This window comes from Plasmodium gaboni, chromosome 7 (genome assembly GCF_001602025.1).
Source record: "Plasmodium gaboni strain SY75 chromosome 7, whole genome shotgun sequence".
Lineage (NCBI taxonomy): Eukaryota > Apicomplexa > Aconoidasida > Haemosporida > Plasmodiidae > Plasmodium > Plasmodium gaboni.
Window position 1 is genome coordinate 214916 of NC_031487.1, and position 22816 is coordinate 237731.

The 22816-nt window shown below is 17.4% G+C and overlaps 5 protein-coding genes across 5 annotated transcripts in view; 4 read left to right on the forward strand and 1 right to left on the reverse strand.

Moving 5' to 3' along the window:
• The window catches only part of PGSY75_0707200 (hypothetical protein), a gene marked incomplete at both ends in the record, with an annotated part of 5817 nt that extends 207 nt beyond the window's left edge, over positions 1–5610 (reverse strand). Inside the window, one exon of the mRNA XM_018784937.1 lies at positions 1–5610. This exon is cut by the window's left edge and continues 207 nt beyond it. Coding sequence (XP_018642438.1) covers positions 1–5610 — 5610 coding nt within the window.
• A 2052-nt stretch (positions 5611–7662) lies between these two features.
• Positions 7663–10593, forward strand: PGSY75_0707300 (rhoptry-associated membrane antigen; the record flags this gene model as incomplete). Its single annotated transcript, XM_018784938.1, has 5 exons — positions 7663–7756; positions 7882–9930; positions 10084–10137; positions 10257–10301; positions 10505–10593. The coding sequence occupies 5 exons, from the start codon at positions 7663–7665 to the stop codon at positions 10591–10593; spliced, it is 2331 nt and encodes a 776-aa protein (XP_018642439.1).
• A 1498-nt stretch (positions 10594–12091) lies between these two features.
• PGSY75_0707400 (putative AAA family ATPase) lies at positions 12092–14077 on the forward strand (the record flags this gene model as incomplete). Its single annotated transcript, XM_018784939.1, has 1 exon — positions 12092–14077. The coding sequence occupies one exon, from the start codon at positions 12092–12094 to the stop codon at positions 14075–14077; it is 1986 nt and encodes a 661-aa protein (XP_018642440.1).
• Positions 14078–16217: 2140 nt separating this feature from the next.
• Positions 16218–20936, forward strand: PGSY75_0707500 (hypothetical protein; the record flags this gene model as incomplete). Its single annotated transcript, XM_018784940.1, has 1 exon — positions 16218–20936. The coding sequence occupies one exon, from the start codon at positions 16218–16220 to the stop codon at positions 20934–20936; it is 4719 nt and encodes a 1572-aa protein (XP_018642441.1).
• Positions 20937–21864: 928 nt separating this feature from the next.
• Positions 21865–22608, forward strand: PGSY75_0707600 (hypothetical protein; the record flags this gene model as incomplete). The annotated part of the gene is made up of 1 exon (XM_018784941.1): positions 21865–22608. One exon carries the CDS (start codon positions 21865–21867, stop codon positions 22606–22608), a length of 744 nt encoding a protein of 247 aa, XP_018642442.1.
• Between the last annotated feature and the right edge of the window lie 208 nt (positions 22609–22816).

A 22816-nucleotide genomic window follows, 5' to 3' on the forward strand; every position in this document is an offset into this window, starting at 1 on the left:
TGTATGATTATATGACTGATCATATATTTGGTTACTTGTTTGATATACTTCATTTTTATTTATTTGATTTAACATTAAATTATCCAATTGTTCCCTTTTTTCACTATAAATATAATTGTAAGTTTTATTATTACCATAAATTTCATCCATATTATATTTATTTTCATTCATGTCATTTGCATTATTTATATTATCATATATTTTATTTACTATATTGGTACTTCTATCATTTACACTTATTTTATCCATCTGATTGAACACGTGAGTATCATTATTTATTCCATCTTTATGATCGTGTTGAATTGATATTTCTATTGGCTGATCATTTTTTTCTTGTATATTAAAATATTTTTCTTGATTATGCTTTTCATTTTTATTTTTAAAGAAAGTAATATTTTCAATATTTTGCATATATGCTCTGCATTCTTTAATATTATCATATAAATATATTAACAAATCAGTATACTTATCTAATTGAGTATTCATTTTTTCATTTTCATTTTTAGTTTCTTCCATATTATTTAATAAAATAATATAATCATTTTTAATAGTATCTACATTTTGGTTTAATATAATATCATTTTCTTTTTCTTTTAATAATAATTTATTTTTCAACTTTATATTTTCTTCCTCTGTTTTTTCATTTTTCTCTTTTAATAATAGGTATGTATATAAAATATTGTTTATGATATCATTTTTTTTTTCGATGATTTTATTTAAATAAACTTTTTCTTGTATATGTTCTATTTCTTGATTGTCTAGTTTTTTTCTTAAATCCGATATATCATTATTAATATGTTTTATTAATTTATTTTTCTTGCTTTTTTCGTTCTTTTTTGAAGGAACAGAATATAAATTAGAATATGTATCATTTGTTCTATCTTTATTTTGTGCACACATCAAATTAGAGGTCCCTTTAAAGTTAGTATCATAAAATGATTTTTGTTCATCAAAATTATATATATCATTATTATTATAAAAATGGGTGTTATATATGGAATCACAGTTTTTATCATTATAATTTGAAGGATACTTATTTTTTTTCTTTTTCTTTTTACTTTTACTTTTACTTTTTTTTTTTTTTTTCTTGTTTGTTTGCTGAATATCTTTTAAACAATCCGATTTATAATTTAATTCCTTGTTATTTAAAAAAAAGGTTCCTCTTTGTTCAAAGACGTTAGTCAAAAAAGAGTGATGTATAAAATTTGTATATATATAATGTATAAAATAAAGTGCCTTTTCATTTGAATAATAAAAGAAATATTTATTTCTTTTTATATTTAAAACATTTTTAATATTTATATGTAAATCATTATTCTTATCAAAGGAAGAAAGGAAGAAATATTTTTTTTTAAATTTATATGTACAATAATAATTCAATAAATTATATAAAACATTAAATAAATTATTTTGTATAATATGTTGTATTAACATAGTTTTTATTTTTTCACTTCTTAAATAATATATAATAAGTATACTAATATATACACATATAAGACATTTTATTTTTTTTTTACATTCTAATTTGTTAGATAAGAAATATAATAAATATTTTAATGTTCCATATATATATTCATCATCAATAGTGTGATTATTATATTTATATAAAATATTATTTATTCTTAATATTAAAATATTTCTAATTAAGTTATTATTTAATTTTTTTAAATAATTATATATATCTTTTCCTTTCAAAGTATTAATATACATACTATTATAATAAATTATTTCTTCAAAATTTAAATCTATCTTTGTTATATTATCATTATCAGCTATAATTTCATTCTTTTCATCTTTATCATTTATATACACGTTTATTATGTTTAAAATTTTTATTATAAACTCAAGCTCCTCCATATAATTCACAAAAAAACCCAAGCCTATATTATCATCACATAAATTATTATTATTATTATTATGTTGATTTAGAACAATATTTGATTCATTAGATCTAGCTTTATTTGTAATATCTTCATTATCATTTTTTTTTAAAATATTATTTTTTTTTTTTTTTTCCTTTAGAATCATTTTATCTTTAATCCTTAGAAAAGATGTTCTTACACTGTTCATAATATAATTAATAAAATAAAAGAATATAGTTTGATCCACAAAAAATAGTGTATTTAGATAATTCGATAGAATGGTATATCTTTCACATAAACAAATAAAAAATTCATAAATATTTTTTTGAATAACATGATTTTTACAATAAAATAATAAGATCAATAACATGTCTATATATTTTACTTCTTTTAAATTCTTTAGATAATAAGTTAATATATCCTCTAGAAAAAAATAATTTTGAATTTTAAAACTAGCCTCAATAAAAATATTTTCTTCACTATGTATATCAATACTTTTTTTGGAACCTTTATTATAATTATTAAATAAAAAATGAATACACCACTCTTCATTATAATATAAAAATCTACATAAAATATTAAAAAAATGTATAAAATGTTGGTTTATAAAAATATTTAATACTTTCTCGTTTTCATCTAGTCCACTGAAACTTGATAAGTGATTATTATAACAAAGCAGGAATAATTTATGATCACTATTATGAAGATATTTATCATCAATATAATTATTATTAATATATTTATTATCATCACTATTGTTGTTATCATCATTATTTTTATTATCATCATATTTTGATGCGGAATAATTATCTTCATTTACTTTTCCTTTTTCATTTTGATAATCTTTTATCTTTTCAGATGAATAAAATATATTTATATTCTGGTTTATTTTATACATATATATATATACAAATTTAAAGAGGAAAAAAAAAGAGTGTTCACAAAATTGTAGATTCTTTATTATTGGTAATAATTTTTTTAAACCTATTTGTTCTTTATTTTTATGATCATAATTACATAGGTTATATAATATTTCTAAGAATATATTAATAAAATATAATGTATTATGATAATATTTATACATATCATTTTTATATATATATAAAATTATATTATATAAATTAATATTGATAAGTATAAAATCTTCTAACATATTTAATTCATAAATATATTTTAAACCAAACTCACTATCAATAATTAAATCTTTTAAAAGTAACAAACTAGTTTTTATATCTATATTTATTGAAATATTATCTAGATATAATTCCATCTCTTTGTCTTTTTTATTTTCATTTTGTGCTTCTTCAAGAAAGGTATTTATAATATTATTATAATATGTATTATTATCACATATATTATTATTATTATATATATCATTATAATTATGTATATTATTATATATGTCTTCTTTTTTTTTCTTTTGTTGTTTTTCTTCATCAATTTGTTTATTATCATTTAATCTTTCCTCATATTCATTGGAACATGTATTAAGAATATTAATATTATTTTTATTTTTATTTTGCACCTCCAAATTGTTTAACACATCCTTTTTAAAATAATAATTACTACTGTTATTATTTATATTTTGAATATTTTGTATATCCATTCCATTTTGATATTGTGTCATATTGTTTTCATGACCTGTTGAATTAAAAATTTTTCTTTTATCCTTATACATCTTTAGATTTATATCATCTATTAAAAAATAGAAATGATTACATTTTTCAAACAAAGAAGTGTGTTCTTCTCTGATCATTTTCATCACAGTTTCTATGATTCTTCCATATGTTATTATATTTTTAATTTCAATACAATTCTGTGAAAATAATAAAAATAATAACAATATTTCATTGATAAGATAAGCATCCTGATTAGAATTTATTATCGACAATAATTTGTCTATAAAATTGTTTTTATTTAATACAAGTTTATGTATATTATTTCTAATATTATCTATTTTATTTTTTCTTATCATTAATAGAAATAAATTGTCTTGTTCTATATATTTCAAATTTTCTTTTTTTTTTTTTTTCTCCTTTATCATTTTTATTGTATTTTCTTCATTATAATAATATTCCTCATCTATTGAAAGAAATGAATTTGTTATATCACTACTAAAATAATTTGTAGATGTATCATTTTTATTATGTTCACTATTACTATAAGATGAATAATATAATTTATCATTATTATTTTTACTTTTATTTTTACTTTTATTTTTACATTTATTTTTATTTTCTTTGTCATGTTTTATATCCATATTTGATGTACATTTTTCATGTTCATATATATTAGAATTATTCATTTTGTAATTACATTTATCTAATGATTCAATATAATCATCATTATGGTCACTATTATTATTACTCATAGTTTTAGTGTTATGAATTTCTTTTCTTTTATCTATATTATCTTGTAATTTTTTATGATCTGCATATTTTTTATTGTCAACCGAATCAATATTTAAATCATCATGTGGTGATAAATCATACAAGAAATTATTATACATCAATATTTTATTGTTCCATTTTTTTATATTATTCAATTTTCTCAATATTCTTTCAAGTTCCTTATTTTGATGAGATATAAATAGCTTAGAACTAAAGGATTTATTTGCTGGTATAGAAAAGAAATCATTATTATTTTCATTGAAATAATAATTTTTTGTTCTATTTTTATATACATATTGTTGTTGAGGTGACATATATATTTTATTTTTTATATTATCATTCATATTAGGATTCTCATTGAAAAATATTGATATATATTCAAGATACATTATTTTATTTTTCCTTATATTATTTAATAACATTAAATATTGATCATATAATTTGGTAGCATATATATTAGAGTCTTCTTCATAAACTTGTGTCTTATCTTTATAATACTCATGATACAATATTTGTAAGCACTTCAATGAATAGATATTATAATAATAAGAAGAATTAACTTTATTTGAATATATAATATTATTATGTAAATATAAATAAAAATTAATATTATCATATATATATATTTTTTGAAGAATTAATATTATTTCATATATTAAAAATATAAAACTAGAATTATCAGTTTGTAAAGAAAAAAGTGAAAAAAATAATTCTCCATTATTTGTTTCTTTAAGTAATATATTAATATTATTTATGTATTCTTTTAATTCATTACAATCTATTTTTATATTTTTTTTTAAAAACATATCTTTATTTAAAGATAAAAATTTATTTAATATCTCTAAACAGTTCAAAAATATATCTTCAAATATATCGAACACATTATATTTATTACATATATCACATTTATTTTCATCATTTTTAAAATTGTTATATATATCAATAATATTTAATATGTTACAAAATTTTTTAATATATATGGATTTATTATTTCTATTATAATTACAATCTTTATTAATATTATCATCCATATATATATTAGTGTGTTCATTTTCATTATTAATATTGTTTATATCATCTTTATTATATTTATTATCATTCTCTTCGATATCTTTTTTATTTTTTATACATTCTGTATGCTTTAAAATTTTATTTAAATAATTTACATATTCATTTATATAACTACTATTTTTATCATCCTTACTAATATTATTATCATCCTCCAATAATATTTCTTTTTTAGAATTCTCATTCAAATATTTAATCCATTCATCAATGTCATCATTTTTCTTTTCATTCTTTTGTTTATTCTCTTTGCTGCTAACCTTTTGTAGTTTTTTGAACAAGTGGTAAGCCATGAAGAGTAAACAAAAAGAACAGAAAAATTAAAAAAATTTAAATATAATTATAGTTGGTAAGCAAAAATAAACATATATAAATATATAAATATATATAAATATATATATATATATATATATATATATGTTTTTATTTTATTTTATTTTATTTTATTTTATTTTTAATATATAACAGTATTGACAAAAAAAGAAACAGGAATTACCTATTAATTCATTAACATTAAAAAGTATATTTTAAAAGCATCGAAAAAAAACAAAGTTTATAAAATACATAAAGTATTTTATGTGTCACAAAATAGTACGGTCTCTTTTTATTTTATTTATTTTTTTATTTTTTTATGTGTTTTATATATTTTTAAAATATATAATAAAAACAAGCTTGTTAATTTTTTATATTTTTTTTGGAAAGATTAAAAATATGTACAATATATATATATATATATGTATTTAATTTAATTATTTACATATATTTTTTTATTGCTTTATATATTTTTATTATCTTATATATTAATTAAATTTATTCTTTTCTTTGTAACCTTTAATAATTGTATATCCTAAATAGGTTTAAAATATTTCTTAATTCAATATATTTTTTTCCATTTCTTTATTTTATTTTATTTTATTTTAAATAAAGAAACATTCTATTTCTTCAAAAATATAACCTCAATAATTAAAAACAAACATACTGCATATGTATCTCAAAATGGTTTATATAAAAACGTTTAATTAAATTGTAATTATAATATATATATATATATATGTATATATATATAATATATACGCTGTGTATTTTCGTATGTCTTTTTTTATACCGATATATTCTTTTTTTTTTTCTTTATATATATATTTACAAATATATTGCACATACCTATATTTGGTTGTTAAAAAAAAAAATGTATCCGTAGTAAAAGGAATAGAGAAAAGAATGAAAAAAAAAAAAAAAAAAAAACAACATGATAATAATAAAAATAACAAGATGAAAAAATAAAAAAATATAAAATATAATAAAATAACAATAATAATAATAATAATAATTTGTGTTTATATATTTCTCATTCAATTTTTATTATATCTTAATAATATATATATATAACAAAAATAATTTTGTGGACATGAAAAATAAAATAAATATATTATAACATATATAATGAAAAACATATATGTGTATTAACATTATTTATAGATTGTGCTTCATAGTGCATTCAAGCATAATATAAAAAATATAAAAAAATTTTAAATGATAATATTCAAAGGTGTAATGAATTAAAATATATAAATATATATGTCATATACATACACATTACAACAATTATAATATTAGACAATCATATATATTATATATATATAATATATTATAACCATTGTATTAGTGTTAGTGTTATTTTATTCATAACATAAAAGACATTATTATTAATAGGCACTATAGTTGCATAATAGAAAAAAATGTATAAAATAATTAAATATAAAAAAAAAAAAAAATAATAATAATAATAAATGAAATAAAAACATCTATTATATTATAATACAATGAAAAAAAAGAAAAAATAATAAGAAGAAAAAAAATTCGTCAAATATATTATCCTGATTATGCATAATATAAAAAAAAAAAAAAGAAAAGAAAGAAACAAACAAACAATGAAAGAAAGAAAGAAAGAAAGACACTGTGTAAATATGATGAATAACAAAATATAACATTTATTTTATATTATTTACTTCTTTTTTTTTGGTTATTAGGGAAAATAATTGTCATATTTTTTTAAATATTTTATTATATAATTATTTTGTTCATTTGTGATATATAAATAAATATATATATATATATATATATATTTATTTATTTATTGTTATAATTAATATATATATTTATATATATATATATATATATTAATGTTTCATTTACTTTTCCTTTAATTTGTTATATTAATCTATAGACAATAAAAAAAAAAAAAAAAAAATTATTGTCATATATTCATAATATATTATTATATATATATATATATATATATATTTTTTTTTTGTAATTTTTGTTTTCCTAATAAATATTTTTAAAAAATGAATGTTCTACTTCTGTCTTTGCTTGTTATACAAAATATAGTAACCTATTTAGATCAAATAAAAAATGGTATAACCGGTCATTATATAGAAGGTATGAAAAAAAAAAATAATAATTCATATAAATATATATAAATAATATTGATATATATATATATATATATATGTATGTATGTATGTATGTTATTTTTTATTTTTTATTTTTTATTCTTTTTGCAGATCATAATATTAAGAATGATAATTGTATTAGCTTTTCTGATTATGAGAAATCCATAAAAAACTTTTCTTTTTCTTCTCATGCAGAAAATAATTATGATAATATAATAAATGAATATAAAAAAATAAAAGACATTAACAACCATATAAATATATTATCATCAGTACACAGAAAAGGAAGAATATTATACGACAGCTTTTTAGAAATAAACAATTTAGAAAGTGAAAATAATGAGAAAGAAGATGAATATGAAGATAATGATGAAAGCTTTTTAGAAACTGAAGAATATGAAGATAATGAAGATGAAAAATATAATAAAGATGAAGATGAATATGCAGAAAGTTTTATTGAGACTGAAGAATATGATGATAATGAAGAAGAACAATATAATAAAGATGAAGACGAATATGCAGATAGTTTTATTGAAACAGAACACTATGAAAATAACGATGATAAAAATGAAGAAGATGAAGAAGAAGAAAGTTTTCTAGAATATGATCAATATGATCACCAAGATAATGAAGAAGGAGAAGAAGAAGAATATAATGATCAAGATAATGATTATGGATATAACTTTTTAGAAACTGATCAATACGATGATAGCGATGAATATAATTATGAAGATTACGACGAATACGGTGAAAGTTTCCTTGAAAAAGAAGAAAGTGAAGACATGAAAGATGAAGAGATGAAAGATGAAGAGATGAAAGATGAAGAGATGAAAGATGAAGAGATGAAAGATGAAGAGATGAAAGATGAAGAGATGAAAGATGAAGAGATGAAAGATGAAGAGATGAAAGATGAAGAGATGAAAGATGAAGAGATGAAAAATGACGAGATGAAATATGACGAATTAAAAAATGAGGAAGAAAAGATGGAAGATATCTCTTATGATGAATTCATGGGATATAAAAAGAAGGAAAAAAAAGAATCAAATAATAAAGCATCCGACAGCTTCCTTGAAAATGATTTACAAGAAAATTCTGACAATGAATTACATAATAACTTTGAATCAAAAAAAAATGTAGATAATGAAAATATTTTCTATGGTTATAATGATAATGATGATGAAAGCTTTTTAGAAACTGATTCATATGAAGAATATGAAGATGAAGATAAAGATGTTGAAGATGATTATGAAGAAAGCTTCTTACAAAATGACGAGAAAAAAATGGTCTTTTATGATTTATACAAACCAGAAGAAAATGAATCATATTATGAAAAGAAAAAACAAGAAGAAGAAAAAGAACACGATATGGAAGACCAAGAAGATAATGATGAAGATAAAAATGATCTTTTAGATGTAGAACAAGATGAAGAAGAAACAAGTGAAGCAAAAGAAAAAGTAAAAGGAAAATCATTTGATAATGAACATTTGAATGAAATACAAAACGTTAGCAATGTGCATGCATTTATACAAAAAGATATGAAATATTTAGATGATCTCTTAGATGAAGAACAAACTATTAAAGATGCTGTCAAGAAAAGTGGTTATAGAGTAAATAAAAAATTAGGAAATAATAAAAAATCACAAATGATACTAGAAGAAGAACCAGAAGAAAATTTTGAAGAAGAAGCTGATGAAGAATTAAATAAACTAATGGAACAAGAAAAAAATATTGTAGATAAAGAAATTAAAAATAGTAAAACACATAAAACCAACAAAAAATTACAAATGAATAACAATAATAATAATAATAATAATAATTATAAACAAAAGAATATGTATATGAAAAATGAATATAATAATAAGATGACAAAAAATAATAAAAAAGAAAAATATGATGAATCATATATGGATGAAGATTATGAACAAAATGAAGAATTCAATGAAAATAATCTAAACGAAGATATGAAAGAAACAAATGAACTAGAAGATATTAATGATGAACTCTTAACTGACCAAGGAGTAAATGAAGATACATTATTAGAAAATAATAATAAATTTTTTGATCCAAAATTTGTACCACACAAAAAAAGAGAAAAAAGTATATCCCCACACACACACCAAAACGTATCTACTAAAATGCAAAACAAGGAAGACATGGAAAGTAAGGAACAAAAAAAAAAAAAAAAAATATATATATATATAATAAATTATTATATATAAAATATACACAAAATATATGACACATACATACATATACACATATATATATATATATATATTACCACATTTTTGTAATTATTTTCTTTTTATGCAGATAATGAAGCCGCTATGACTGCTGAGGAATTAATCGAATTAGAAAACACAGAAGGTAAATTTTTAAAAAATAATATGACATAAATATTAATACATGTAATATTTTCACGTATTTCTACTTATATATATATATATATATATGTTGACATGTATCTTATTATTTTTTTTTTTTAGAGATAAATACACCAACAATGGTAGAAACAGAAGAAATAAATTCTGGTAAGGATTAAGGTTCAATATTAATTTTTATTTATATAACTTTGTATAAAATAAAAAAAAAAAAAAAAAAAAAGGGAAATGTTCATATATCAGCATTTTTCTTATTAACATGTAGATATTACATATTGTTTTATCTTTACCATATATATACATATATGTGTTCTATCTTTTTATTTATTATTTATTATTATTTTTTTTTTTAGATGAAAACGGAGACAAATCTAGCAGTTCAATATCGTTCATTAGTTCTATAGTATTCCTTATGGTTACCATTTTATATATTATGAATTAATATTAGAAATATGATTAAAAAGAATATATAAGCATATAAACATTAATGCACATATATGTATATGTCTATATATATATATATATATATTTGTATTTTTCATTTTGTCTTTTACTATTGGTTTTTGTTACTGTTTTAATTTTTTTATTTAGTCATATATTTAAAAATTTAATTTTTGTTTTTTTTTTTTTTTTGTTTTCTTTTATCAATGAAATATAAATATGTGTATATGAAATAAAAAAAAAAAAAATAATATTAATAAATAAATACATATGCACATTCTTCTCTTATTTTTCTTTTTCTTTTTTTTTTTTTTTTTTTTTTTTTTTTTTTTTTTTTTTTTTTGTTATTATAAAATTTGTCAATTTAACTTAAATTTGTATACATATATAAATATATAAGATACATATTTTATTTTTTATTTTAAAAAAAAAAAAAAAAAAAAAAAAAAGAAAAGTTATAAAACTCTATATCGATATTATAATATATATTTATATAAGTAATTCAATATAGAAATATTGAACAAAAAAAAAGAAATATATTTAATATATATATATATGTAATTATTTATAGATTCGTTTATAATGTTATTTCTCTTTTTATATCTCATTATGAAATATATATATATATATATTCAGATTATTAATACAGTTTGCTTATGTACCCTATTTGCTCAATATACATTAAAAATTTATTATATATTTTTTAATTTAAAATATAAATAATATCTACAAAAATATCATACAGTTGTAGGTATAAATTTTCTTTTATTTTTTTGTAAGTTTATTTCTTATTTGTAATTTTCCATTGTTAAGTGGAAAAAAAAAAAAAAAAAAAAAAAAATCAAAAAAAAATCATCATATAGGATTATAATTTAAAATTTTTCCCTCCACCCTAAAAGAAGATCATGAGAAATATATATTATATATATAATTTTTATGTATATATATTAAAAAATTTCCTATATATAATAAATAATTATATATATATATTATATATATATGTATATATTTAAGTGCAAGAAAAAAAAGTATATATAATGTAAAATTATTATATATATATATATTTTTAATTATATTTATATATTTATATTTGTTTTTTTTTTTCATTATATTTTATAATATATATATTATGTAGATTCTTATTATTTATTGTACCTCTAGAATAATTTTTTGTATATAATAAATAAGCAATATAGAGTTTCTTCTTGATTCCTTTATTTTTTTTATGTAAATAAAGCATTTTTATATATTTTACAAAAGAAATAATGAAATCTTGAGATAAACCTATATGTTTATATATATATAATACATATATACCATGAAAGGTTAATTTTTTTTTTTTTTTTTTTTTTTTTTTCAATCATCAAAAAAAATATATATAAACAACTCCCTTTTTGTAAGGCACTATATAAATATTGAACCTAACCAAATATTAATATATATATATATATATATTTATTTATTTATTTATTTTATATTTTAAAAAAATAAAAGAAACAATGAACTTTCCTAATTTGAGCAAGAAAATAAATTCTACAGTCAGTAGTAATAAACCCTATGCGTCGTCAGATGAAAAGGGAAGTGAACATATTACTGGAAATTTTGATCCTACAGCTTTAGAAAGAGGTGCTAAAGCATTAAAAGAATTAGATCAGTCATCTAACTCTAGTAAAGCTTTTGAAGTTATAAAATTACAAGAATTAACAAAACAAAAAGAATATGAGAAACAAATGGAAGAATTATCTTTACAACGTGCTCAACATATGAGCAATCGTATGAGAATGGAAAATGAAGAAAAAAGGAAAACAATAAATTATCAACAAGAACAAGAACGTATTACAGCTGAATATAAAACAAAATTAGAAGCTGAATCTTATCAGAAAAAACTTCTTGATCAACAAAAACAAAACGAAGAATGGTTACGAAATCAACATGAACAATATTTAAGACAAGAAAATATTCGAAAAAGAAATGAATTGGAATTAATGAATATAAAAATGAAACAAATTAGAGAAGAGAAAAAATTAGAAAGAGAAAATATGAAAGCTAGGATTTATGAAGAAAATAAAGGTTTAATAGAAAGAGAAAGAAAAAATCTAGATATACATTTAACAACATTAAGAACTAAAGCTGATGAAGAAAGAAAAACTAAATTAGAAAGTATTAATAAATATTTTGAACAATTTAATAATTCTTTATTCTTATTTTTAAATGATAAACAAAAACTATATAGATTTGCATTAACTGTTACATTAACATCTGTAGGTATATATACAACCAAACATACTACAAGACTTATTAGAACATATGCAGAAACAAAATTAGGAAAGCCAAAATTAATAAGAGAGACTTCTCTATGGCATATTAATAAATTCTTTGATATTTTTAATTTTAAAAAAAATTTTGCAATTATCAAAAATTATATGTATCCTTTTAAAAATAACCCATATAATAATTTTAAATTTTTTGATAAAATAGTCTTAAATGAAGAACTTCAAGAAAAATTACAATGGTCAATAAATAGTTTAAAGAATTCAAAAAAATATAATCTATATTTAAAAAATATACTTTTGCATGGACCACCAGGTACTGGTAAAACTTTATTTGCAAAAACACTTTCTTATCATAGTAATTTCGATTATATAATTATTAATGGTGGAGATGTCAGTGCATTAGGTATTCATGCATCGGTCGAATTAAATAAAATATTTGATTTTCTGAAAAGAAGAAGAAATAAAAAATGTATTATTTTTATAGATGAAGCAGAAGCTTTTTTAAGAAAAGGAAGAAATGAATCATCTCTACATTTCTCTGAAAGCTTAAGAAATGCATTAGCAACATTTCTTTATCATACAGGCACTGAATCTAAAAAATTTTCAATAATTCTAGCTACTAATTGTAAAGATATTTTAGATCAAGCTGTTCTAGATCGTATAGATGAACAATATAATTTTGATAACCCAAATATTAAAGAAATACAAAAAATGATTACTATGTATTTTAATAAATATGTATATCCTTTAAAAAAATATCATATTACTATAGATTCATCTATTGATCAAGACTATCTACATAATCTTTCTAATAAATTAGCTGGATTATCAGGAAGACAAATCTCTAAACTATGTCTTAATATTCAAAGTTGTGTTTTTGGAAGTGATACAAAAGTTGTCACAAAGGAATTAATTGATTTAATAACTGCATGGCATTTAAGTAATTCGATTGAAGAAAAAAAGAATCATAACATCACAAAAAAAAATGAACAATCAAATTATACTTCTTCTGATGATAATCCAAATTTTAAACTTAAGAATAATACAAATATTAATAAAACAAAAAAAAATGAAAACGATCATAATATTGATAATATACAGAATGAAAATAACCAAAACAAAAATGATGAACATTCAAAAAATATTAATTTGAATAATAATTCAAATCAACATTCTATAAAGAAAAAGGTATTAATAAATGAACAACTTTGAAAATATATAAATGCATTTCACATAAAATATATATATATATATATATATATGTATTTATTTTTATATTTTATTATTATAATTCATTCACTTTGTTAAATTATTAAAAATTAAAAAAATCAATATGTTAATTATTTATATACACTATATGTGTATAAATACTAAATTAAAATAACTTAATATATATATAATTATCTTTTTAAATATATACATTTTTTAAATTATTTGTCATAATGCCTTACTTATTTTTTCATTTTTTCATTCACCATGCAATTTTAATATAAACATAAAATTAATTTTATAAAAAATATTTTAATAGGTTTTTTTTTTTTTTTTTTTTAATATAAAATAAAGGACCATTTATATAATTTGCCATAAAAAAATATAAACATAAATATATAAATATATATATATATATATATATATATATATATATATAATATGGAAAAAGAAATTTATTACAAATATAATTTTATTCTTATTTGGATAAAAAAAAAAAATTGAGAACATTCTCTGTTATTAATATGAATGATGTTAAGTAACCATAATTAAATTGTATTATATATATATATATATATATTTTATAATAATTACATATTGTTAATCGTATTAATCTATAAAACCTATAAAATTATTATAGTACTATATATATTATATATATTATATTTTTTTTTGAATATATTTATTTTTTTATATTTCATTAATATAAATATATTAAATAAAATTATTAAAAATAATATAAGAATATTATTATATATATTTTTATATAACAGTTTAAAATAAAAACCAAATAGTAAAAATATATATATAATAATTCTTAAATTTTAAAGAATATATATAACCATTAAAAATAAATAAATATATTTTTATATATATATATAAATATATCCATAACCATAAAAAATATATTTATAATAAAATTACGAAATATATATATTTTGTTATATGTATTTATTATATATAAATGCAACCAAAAAATTGTTCAACCTAAAAAAAATAGATATATATAAAAATATATATATATATATATAGATACAGATAATCTATAAAATAATATAATAATATTTATATATATATAATAACAATTTTAAAAAATAGAAAAAAATATATATATATATTTTTTTTGTTTGGTTTTTATTTTTTTTTAATAAGATTTTACATTTTGGTATATTTTATATATATTCTTAAAAAAATATCGAGAAGTATACATTTTATATTTTTAGCTCTTTTTTATTATTTTTAAAAAGAAATTATATTTTTTAAAAAATAATATACAAATATATTATTATATATATATATATATATATATATATAATATGTTATTTTATACAATATATATTTTTCTTTGTTTTGTATATATATTATTTTCTTCAAATAAATAAAAGAATAAAAATATATAATTAAAATAATACCTATGAAAATGTTCATATGTTAAGATATATTTCTATAGGTTTTTTTTTTTTTTTTTTTTTTTTTTGAAATATATAATATTTTCATGAAAGTTTATAAAATATAATTTAATTTGATTTAATTTAAATTTTTTTTTTTTTTTTAAATAAAATTAGATTATTTTAGGTATATATATTATAATAATATACAATAAAATATTATATATATAACATATAAGACCGTTTAGTTTTAGAATGCATAAAAGTATAAATAAATAAAAAAATTTACATAATCTTCAAATAATATATATATATATATATATATTTATAGAAGAAAAAGTATGAAAAAAATTAAGGAACACACCTATACATAATGAAAAAAAATTAAAGTAGAATATATGTATACATATATGAATAAACATATATATGTTATATAATACATAGTATATATATATATATATATATATAAATACATATATATATTTTTTATTTTGGCTGCATTTGAATTATATGTTGTTATAGACATTTATAAATGTTGAAAAAGTATGAAAAAAATTAAGGAACACACCTATACATAATGAAAAAAAATTAAAGTAGAATATATGTATACATATATGAATAAACATATATATGTTATATAATACATAGTATATATATATATATATATATATATATAAATACATATATATATTTTTTATTTTGGCTGCATTTGAATTATATGTTGTTATAGACATTTATAAATTATGGTAGAAAAAATGAATGACGCATTAGAAATTATAGGGGAGGGTAATAAAATGATTGTGTTAAGGACAAATGATAAATATGATATTGATGATAATAATAAAAAGAATGATAATTACCTTAACAATTTGAGATTATTAAATAATGAATTTAGTTTTCTTAATAATGGAAATGTAAAGATAGACAATATGGTTATATCCTATTCGTACTTCTATATACTGAAACATATACATCTTTATAGTTATATATTTATAAAAAGATCAGTTTTAAAAATTGTTAAGAAGAATGACATGAAAGTGTTGAATATTACCCTACAAAATAATTGGATAAAAAAAATAAGTTACAAGAAATTTAAAATATTCAACAAATCTTATTTAGCTGATAATAATTTTGTTATATTTAATAATGAATTTGTTGATCTTATAAGAAATACTATCGATTTTTATTATTTTAATAAAAACAAAAAAAAATTATGTACACATAAAATAAAAACATATATACAACATGCAGACAAACTTATAACACATATAATTGATTATACAGATAAAGTAATTAACTATTTAAATGATAACTCAGATAAAATTATAGAACAAATTACATTTAATATTAAAACTTTCTTAAGATATATTACAAAGAAAAAAAATATACGTAGTATAAAAAAATATATTCTAAAATATTTAAAAAGTTTTAATTATAAGGATATAGAAAAATATGTAATTATATATTTTTATGATTATCTTAAGATATTGAAACAAAATAAAAACAAGAATTATAATAAAATGTATAGGAATCATGAAAAATATATGTTTAGCGATATATATAATAATAATAATAATAATAATAATAATAAAAATAATGATGATGATATATTGTATGACAATATTTACCAACAACAACAAATTAATGTAGGGTATGTAGAAGAAAATTTATTTTCTGTGCCTTATTTTTTATTACCAAAATATAAACATACAGAGAATATACAACCGCAAACAAAATCGTTAGATAGTAATATAAATTTTGATACAACTAGGAATATACAATATAGTGATAATTTATCTAATCCTGCAAGTTTTTATAATGATAATAATAGTATATCAAATCAATCTTATATAGATTATACAAGTGCACAAAATGTTCATAATGACATGATAAATAATAATATGTGTTATAATAATATAAAAAGTAACTTTAAATATATAAGTGTGGAAATTAAATTAAAATGTGGTTTAACAGATTATCAAAACATGTATGATAGGTATAACATACAACAATTAATAAAAATAAAAAATAAGAACACAGAACATTTGTCTTTATATGTACCAAGTAATTTCTTTAATCTTGATTTCTGGGATATTTTTTGTAATTTGAATTATATCTTTTTATTCAATAGTAATAATATTAATATGTATATAAATAATAAAAAACATATCAACACATCTTTATGTTCATTCAAATATTTCAATAATTTTTTTTTTAATTATTCCTTGTACTTTCCGACAAATGATTCAATTAATTTTTATTTTAATTATTTAAACCAATACAAAAAGGGAACTAGTCGAAATAAAAAGAAACAACATGATAAGAATTGTTATGATGAAAATTTTCATAATTATTTTATTAACGAATATAAAACAAGAATGAATACATATATTAATGATTACTTTGAAGGAGGTAGCCAATTTAATAATTCAACAAATAATATGAACGAAAATTTTAATTACCTGACTTTTATGAACAGGTCAGGTGAAATGGAAGAAAAGAAGAGAAAAAAAAAAAAAAATTATAAGAACAAAGACATTAATAATAATAATAATAATAATAATAAGATAGACACTGAAATGGATAATATTAATAGTAATAGTAGTAATAGCAATAGTAGTAATAGTAGTAGTCGTAGTAGTAGTAATAATAATAATGATGATGATAATTATTATTATAATGTTTATTATAATAACAATTGTAGTGATAACTCCTTTTTAAGGGCAAGTCAAATGAACAACCTTGTTAATAAAAACAATATTGTATTACACAATAATTTACAAAAACATAGTGCGTGGAAATATAAAAGGAATCATTATAATATAATAAATTACTGTCAGAGAACATGTATAATTCCTGAAAGTATTAATTATGCATATAAAAATTACATATTTAGTAATTACTTTTATTTAAAATATATAATATGTGGTACGAATTATGATATAAAACAAATGTTGTTATGTATAAAAAATGGTGAATATCGTTATTGTTTTAACAAGTTATTATATATATTAGATATATATAAAAATATGTATTATGTACATATGAAAACGTTTTGTAAAAATGCTATACAAAAATTAAGAAAACAATATGATGAGTTAATGAATGAATATTATATACCTGAGAAATTACGATTTAATTCAAGAAAAGATAATATTTATTGGAATAATGAATTATTTAATATCAAATATTATTATGACAAAGGAAAATATGGTAGTAACAATCATATTGCAATGGATACATCTTTTAGTAGACATGAATATAGTATGAGAAAAAGATGCATTTTTAAAAATAATAAATTATTTAATTTAATTTTTACAGAAATGATGGATTTTAAATATAATAATAAATTTCAAAGAATCATCTCTGAATATTTAAATGAATATATAAATGTGAATGGATTAAAAGGGCAGTTTATTAAATTTAAAAAATATTATAATACATTATATTATGATGTCTATAAAAAGTTAAAAAATCAATTTGAAAAGAAATATTATACTTTGTTAAGAGGAGAATTTAAAATTAGAAAAGATTTTTTTAAAAAATTACAAGAAAATTTTAAACAAAAAGTATTATATAAATTAAATAAAGAATTATTTTATTTATATGATCAAAAATTAAAAAGTAATTATTATTTTAACTATATGATGACAAATAAATTAAATATGTCTGTTCGAACCTATTTTTGTAATTGTCAATATTTTATATCAGATATATTAAAAAAAGTGATAATAACATATCGAGAAAAAGGATATGAAGAACAAGTAAATTATCATTTATTTTGTTTAATAGATATAATGAATTATATATATATGAAAAATAAAAATAAATGGACAAATCGATTTATGTTATTGAATAATTCTTTTAATAATAAAGAACAATCAAAAAATATGATTGAATTAATTCAAAATATAATGTATCATAATTCAAAATTAACAAAAAAAAATCCTTTTGAAATTAATCAAAATTATAATGAAAATTTAGTTATTTTATCTTGTATTATTAGAAAAGAGAAATATTTATTTTATAAACTTTTATATTTTCAATGTTTTAGTTCAGGACAAGTTCAATTAATATCTGTTATGTTATATTTTATTAAATTATTTGAATACTTATTTAATTTTAGAAAAGAAGAGAATGATGATTTAATAAAGTATGATCATGATATAAATAGATTAAAATATGAAGAAATAAATGAAGGAGATGATAATATATTTGCAAATTTTAAATATTATAATAAAAGTTTGGAAAATATATTTAATATCACCGAAAATATTTATATAAAAAATCACAAAAATTTATTACATTTTATAAATACACAAAAGATTAAAAGATTATCAGAGTATGTATTTACTTCTACAGGGAAATCATCAACATATGAAAAAAAAATAATTAAAAATAATAGGAATAAAAAAAAAAATATAAAATATGATGCATTTATATATTTACAAAATTGTCATTTCATATTAGGAAATGAATTATTAATGGATGCTATACAAATATGTAACAAGGCAACAAACAATAATTATAATTATTTAAAAACAGAAATGAAAGTAAATACAAGAAATGTATACTATAGTATATATGAAAAAAATCATCCATCTTTGAAAAAAAAAAGATTTACAACATATACAAATCAATCATATATAAAATCAAAATATAGAACTAGACAAAAATTTATTGAAGATATATTAAGTAAGGAAACTTTAATAACAACAGATCATTTCCATTATTTATCAAGCTCTCATTTTATGAACCATTTAAATAGTAAAAATATTTGTCTATTAAAAGAAAAAACCAAACCAGTGAATATCCATAAAGCAATGCTTGTATATAAAAATATGATTTATTTTGTTTGTAGATTTTTAATAAGTAAAACATTTTGTGATAATAGTACCATATTTAATATATATGTAAACCATGATAATACTATGCAAGATATTAATACCTTACAATATTTAAAAAATAATCGATTTAAATTATTAACCATAAATAAAAATATAAATTCATCAAAAAATCATGCAAATTTGTTGATACAACATGAATATTATAATAATTCAACAAATAGTCAAGATGAAAATATAGAAGAATATGATCAATTTAATCATTCTGAAAATAATACTATTCATAGTAGTAACAATATAGATAGTTATAATAATATGAATAATGATACTATCAAAAGAAGAAATAAAATGAATAAAAAAATTTATATTTCAAGATCTAAAGGATCATCCAAACAATATCCTCTTATAAGAAAAATTGATTTAAAAAGAAAAAAATTACAATATACTAATCAAATGAATAAAGATTTTAAAAATTTAATAACAAGTACATATATAACACAACAAAATAAACAAATATTTTATCGTATTAGTTTAATTGATCTTTCTATCAAATCTTTAAAAAAAATGGACTACTGGAAAAATCAAATGGATAATATAATATCTATATATAATAAATTTTGTACAAATTAAGGGACCAGCCAATAAACACACATATATGTATATATATATATATGTATATATATATATATTTTTATATATATGTATATATTATTTAATTGTTATTTTTTAATTTTTTTTTAATTAGTTTAAATATATGTCTTATATATTATATAATATAGTTGATGTTTGATTTATTTTTGATTTGTATAACTTTATTAATAGGGTTTGTTTTTTTAAATTTATATATGATATAATTTAAACTTTTCATTTTTTAATTTTAAAGTTATTATATATATAAAAGAATAATTGTCTTTATATACATAAATATATATTCCTTTAAAAATATTAAAATTTACGGGGGGGTTGGGCTTTATGCATAAATAATAATAATAATAATAATAATACTATTTATTTAACAAATAAATAAAATAAAAAATATATTTGTGAGCATAATATATTATTATATTTATATATTTTAAAAAATAAAATGCATAGGTCCTTTTAAAATATTTATATTGTATATAATTTTATTTAGGCATATTATAAAAAAAAAAAAAAAAAAAAAAAAAAATCTTCATTTTGAAAATAAAAATATGTATGTATTATACATATATTTTTTATTACATATTAGGTAAATATCTATATATATATATATATATATATATATATATATATATATATAATATATGTATATTTTTTTTTTTTTTTTTTTTTAAATTAATATATTTGTTAAATGTTCTAAATTAAAATATAAATATAAAGAAACTATTTGAAAAAGTAAAGAAAAATATTTATATCATCTGTGATAAATATGACAATGGCAAAATAAATAAAAAAAAATAATATATATATAAATATACGTATATATATTAATTTATTATTTCATTTCATTTCATTTTCCATTTCATTTTTCTTTCCATTTTTCTTTCCATTTTATTTTTCTTTTAATGTTTGAATTATGAAGAAGAGTAGTAAAGGGCGGATAAAGCTGAAAATACACATAAACGCAGAAGACGAAGAAGAAGAAAAAAATGAAAGCATAATACATGAGAATAAAAATAAAAAAAAGAAAGGATCTGATATTAGTGATGATAATGATGAGAGCATAGAAAAATTAAAAGATATAGATAATAGCTATACGTCTGATAGAAAACAAAAAGAAGATAATGATTTAGAAAAAAAGATAATATCGATAATATCTCAGTTGACAAAAATAACTTGTATATGTGAAGATAAAAAAAATAATATGAATAATTTAGAGAATGAAAAAATATGTAAAAAATTAATAAAACAAATGTATAAATATGAAAAATATTTATTACAATTTAGTAATTATATTAATGATAATAAAAATCATCATTTAGATGATATTACATTTCCAAATGGTTTAATAAAAGCTGTAGATAATTATATAAATCCGAATGTATGGATTTATAAATATTTATTATTAGAAACTAAAAAACAAAATGATTCATATCGTAATTTCATACAAAATATTTCAACTTTTGATAGTACTTTAAAACATAAAATTTTAAATGATCATGCTACCCATTTAGTAAATCCAGTCTATCCACCTATAGACCAAAATATTTTGAATACTCTTAATAATAATGAACAAAAAAATTATTATAAAAATGTGCATATACCCAAGGAGTTGTCTCATTATTATTTACACAGCAGGAACAAAACAAAAGAGGATTAAAAAAATAAAAAATTATTAACAAAACAAAAAGGGATTTAAAAAATAAAAAATTATTAACAAAACAAAAAGGGATTTAAAAAAATTTTTTTTTAATGGATATATATAAAGCAACAGAAATGAAAAATAGTAAATATGGATATATATATATATATATATATATATATTTAAATTATTTATGTGCTTTTATACATTTATCTTTCACCTGATA